Source organism: Phodopus roborovskii, unplaced genomic scaffold (assembly GCF_943737965.1).
Source record: "Phodopus roborovskii unplaced genomic scaffold, PHOROB, whole genome shotgun sequence".
Taxonomy (NCBI): Eukaryota; Metazoa; Chordata; class Mammalia; order Rodentia; family Cricetidae; genus Phodopus; species Phodopus roborovskii.
In genome coordinates this window covers 17,885,239-17,889,168 of record NW_026126418.1, presented here as the reverse complement: position 1 = coordinate 17,889,168, position 3,930 = coordinate 17,885,239, and the positions used below count along the sequence as shown (strand labels likewise).

General features: G+C 35.7%; 1 protein-coding gene across 1 annotated transcript; it reads right to left on the bottom strand.

Annotated features, from left to right (window-relative positions):
- Positions 1 to 296: 296 nt before the first annotated feature.
- LOC127221971 (olfactory receptor 4C15) lies at positions 297 to 3,705 on the bottom strand. The gene is made up of 2 exons (XM_051183902.1): positions 3,694 to 3,705; positions 297 to 1,259 (listed from the first exon to the last, which is right to left on the bottom strand). Exons 1-2 carry the CDS (start codon positions 3,703 to 3,705, stop codon positions 297 to 299), a joined length of 975 nt encoding a protein of 324 aa, XP_051039859.1.
- Between the last annotated feature and the right edge of the window lie 225 nt (positions 3,706 to 3,930).

Below are 3,930 nucleotides of genomic sequence, written 5' to 3'. Positions count from 1 at the left end.
GTACCTGTGCATATGAATGAAGAGTCAAATAGGGACACTGTACATACCCATTTACTACCCGCAGCCTTATGTCTTTGTCAAAATTGAGACTGAGCCTTGAAAGAGCTATTCTTAGGATAAAACAGCTGTCTACCCCATTGGATTCACCTACATGCAGTTCAACACTGTTGGGTAAAAGATGAACTATGATGCCTGACTTCCAGCCTGGGAGGGGGGAACTGAGCTCAGGTCTTCTTGACCGCATACCAAATGCTCATGCTGACAGATTTTTTTCTTTAGCACTGTAAAAGTATTCTTTAATATTTATCAGGAACTACTACTAATCTCTTCCACATTTTGCTGATGGAATTCTTCATTTCTTTATTCCTGAATGTGTAAACCATAGGATTGAGCAGTGGTGTCAGGACATTGGCAAATATAAGTGTGTTTTTCTCAAAGGAGAATGGGGATGAAGGGCGGGCATATATTAATATGCATGGAACAAAGAATAAAACAACAACTGTTATATGGGATCCACAAGTGGAGAGAGCTTTCCGTCGCCCTTCAGAACTATGGGTTCTCAGAAAAAACAAGATTACACCATAGGAAACAAGCAATAAGGAGAAGATAATGATACAGATAGAACCACTATTGGCAAATACTAACATAACGAAAATGTGTGTGTCAGTGCAGGCAAGCTTTAGTAATGGGAACAAGTCACACATATAGTGATCAATGACATTGGGTCCACAGAAGGGTAACTGCAAAGTGAAGACAATTTGTATGATAGAATGCAAAAATCCCCCAGACCATGCTACCCCTACCAAAAAAACACAGAGTCTCCTGCTCATGATAGAAGAGTAGTGCAAGGGCTTGCAAATGGCCACATAACGGTCATAAGCCATAACTGACAGAACAATCACCTCTACTGCAGTAAAGAAGTGTATGGCAAATAGTTGTGTCATGCAGCCTTCAAATGAGATGGTCTTCCTTTCATAGAAGAAGCCTATAATCATCTTGGGTGTTACAACAGTAGAAGTGCAGGCATCCAGTAGTGATAGAAATACCAAGAAGAAGTACATGGGGGAGCCCAGCAGGGCAGGGCTGTAGATGATGGCCACCACAATTATAATGTTGCCACCAATAGTTGCAAGGTAGACTAGCAAAAATACAACAAACAGTATTTTCTCAACATTTGTGTTCTGAGAAAGTCCCAGGAGTATGAACTCATTGACCAAGCTCTGGTTTTGCATGATTCTCAAGGAGAAGGTGGAAGCAAACTGTGTTCGTGTTCGCATAAATCTGCAATTATGAGGAAAAAAATGTGTCATATAATTTATAATATTACCATCAATAAGCTGATTCATTCTTATGCAAAATTATAATAACTGAATTGTTATGATAATGCTCGGGGAACCTTGGTGGATTCCATGACAGGCAAGGTTGTCCTTGGTAGGACAAACATGTCAGCCAGACAGAGCTTAAGTGAGAAGTTTTTTATAAAGGGGAGTAATGAGGGAAAGAGAAAACAGGTAAAAAGACACACACACAGAGAGAGAGAGGACAGAAGAGAAAAAGGAGACAGGAAAAGTCCTGTCTGTCCCATGGAAATAGCAGGAAAGAGAGAGGGAAAGTAGAGCAGAAAGAGAATAGAGCAGAGAGGTTAAGTGAGTGGAGATCTTGCTTTTAAAGGGGTCCTTTGTACCTGGGCTGACTAGGGTACTGCCTGAGTACAGTCTGCCGGATGACAGGGGAAGGCTAGCATAATTCCTAAATCCTTACAATTTTATTACTACTGAGAATAGGATGATAGAGCTGTCTTGATTTGTATACTTTTATACCATGTAGAACTGAAATATAGGCAAATTATGAATGTTTTAAGTAGCCACATTTTGAATATTGGTTGAAAACAATTAAAATTGTTAAAGGACAGAAATGGTTTATCTTTAAAAGGTCAGCTTTTATTATTAACCTCTGGGGCATTTTGTAAAATCTATTAACATCTCTTTTAAAACTAAACCTATATATGACAAAAAAAAAACAAATAAAATAAAATAAAAAACAACAGAATTAATAAACCATGCCTGTCATCAGCATGGAATGGGGCATGGATAGTAGCCTGAAGTAACAGAGGGAGGCACTGCTTCACCTGCCATTACAAGAAGAGTCAAGTGTCCTGTAAGTGTGTGTGAAAATCAGAGCTACATTAAAACCACAAGTGGATTCAACTGGTTTTTTGTTTGTTTGTTTGTTTATTAAATGGAATATTCTGTACTTGTGTTTTCAGTTTTAAATTTTTTTTTTAAATTATCAATTAAATGCTTGGACAGCACTTTACTAAAAATATGCTGTTATCATAATGACCAAATGAAATAATTCCCAAAAAACTACTTCTCAGCTATTAAGGTTCTAGTCAACAGTACATTGGAGGGGTTATTACTGATATTTTATTTATGAAAAAATTCAACAAAGTTGCTTATCCAGGGACTTTTCAAGATTTACTGTAACAACAATGAGGTCCCAAGATATAAACAGAATAAAGAGTGTGAAGTTTTTATACTAACAACTTCAGTGTTGGGGCTCTTTTGCATGTGTCCCATTTATCAACATCAAAGCATCCTACAGTGTTACTATGTGAAGGACAATAGAAGAAAATGATGGTTCAGAGGCCATGAACCAATGAGCTATGTATAATAATTGGTAAAAATAAGTAGCTGAGAACTGAAACTCCTCACTGAAGAAAGTTTACAGTCCTCAGACTTCATTATCTGTTATTTATTTATATAATGTTAGCTTACTTATACAACGTTAAGGGAAAAATTATTCTGTAAAATATTTACATGAACTTTCAAAGCTATGAAAATATGTCTGTAAACAGCTACCCGACTTATTTACAAGAAGCTTGAGAGAGTTCAATTGAAAATGCAAAAAATGTTATTCACAGTAAGGTTAACCCCACAATTCTAGGGGTAATTCATTCATTTGTAAATGAAACCAGCTCAAAGGGAATTATGATTCAGATACCATTCTTTTACAAAGAAAACCACATTGACAGGGAAGTTTTGAGAGAAACAAGGCCCAATGTTAATTATAAAATTATTAAATGAATCTTTGCTTTATCATTATACTCTAGTTTACATGCTCATTAGTTCCAAACAAGCTGGCACTGCTGTACCTCCATTATAACAATTTGGAGTGCAGGGTAATGTGGTTTATGGTCACAGGGGTGATGATTTTATATTATTTAAAATATGATTTATCCAAAGACAAGGTCTACTCTAAACTGAATTTTACTACACAAAACAATGCAAAAGTTTAAATGTAGGCTAAATACAAATAAACATCGGTATTTAGATAAGCCAAATGTATCCACATTTTCTTCATAATCTTGATACATGGATGCATAACAAATCATTTTCGCAGTATCAATTGAATCCATGTATAGGATTCCTAGAATGTTCTATCCTCTATGATTTGTATTAATCCAAAATTATAGTAAGTACAAGGTTCTGAGAATAAGAGTAAATTTCAGTCCTACATGATTTCTATTTATAAATTCCCTTCTCAAAACAGATACATACATACGTACACAAATCCTAAGTAGAAAATTAATTCTATTTTTGCTGTCAAACAGTCAAGAAAATAGTTTTACATATAAAAGGAACCAGAAATAGATCAAACTACCAAACTTCAAGGTTTAGACCCTTGAAGGACAAACTTCTTCATTTTTGTGGAGGCTTTACCCACTCAGATGTACTCCAGGTTAGACTGACAGTCACCGTTTAGCTTAGGAAAATATTAAAGTTCCAATCTTTTTTCCTCCACCTCCAATCCTGTGCCAAAATGCTCAGCCAAATCTATAATTATTATCAGGATATTCTGAAGACCATATAACAAGAAGCTGTAAATATTGATGTCAGTATTGTTTTAAACAGTACCTATAAACGTGCT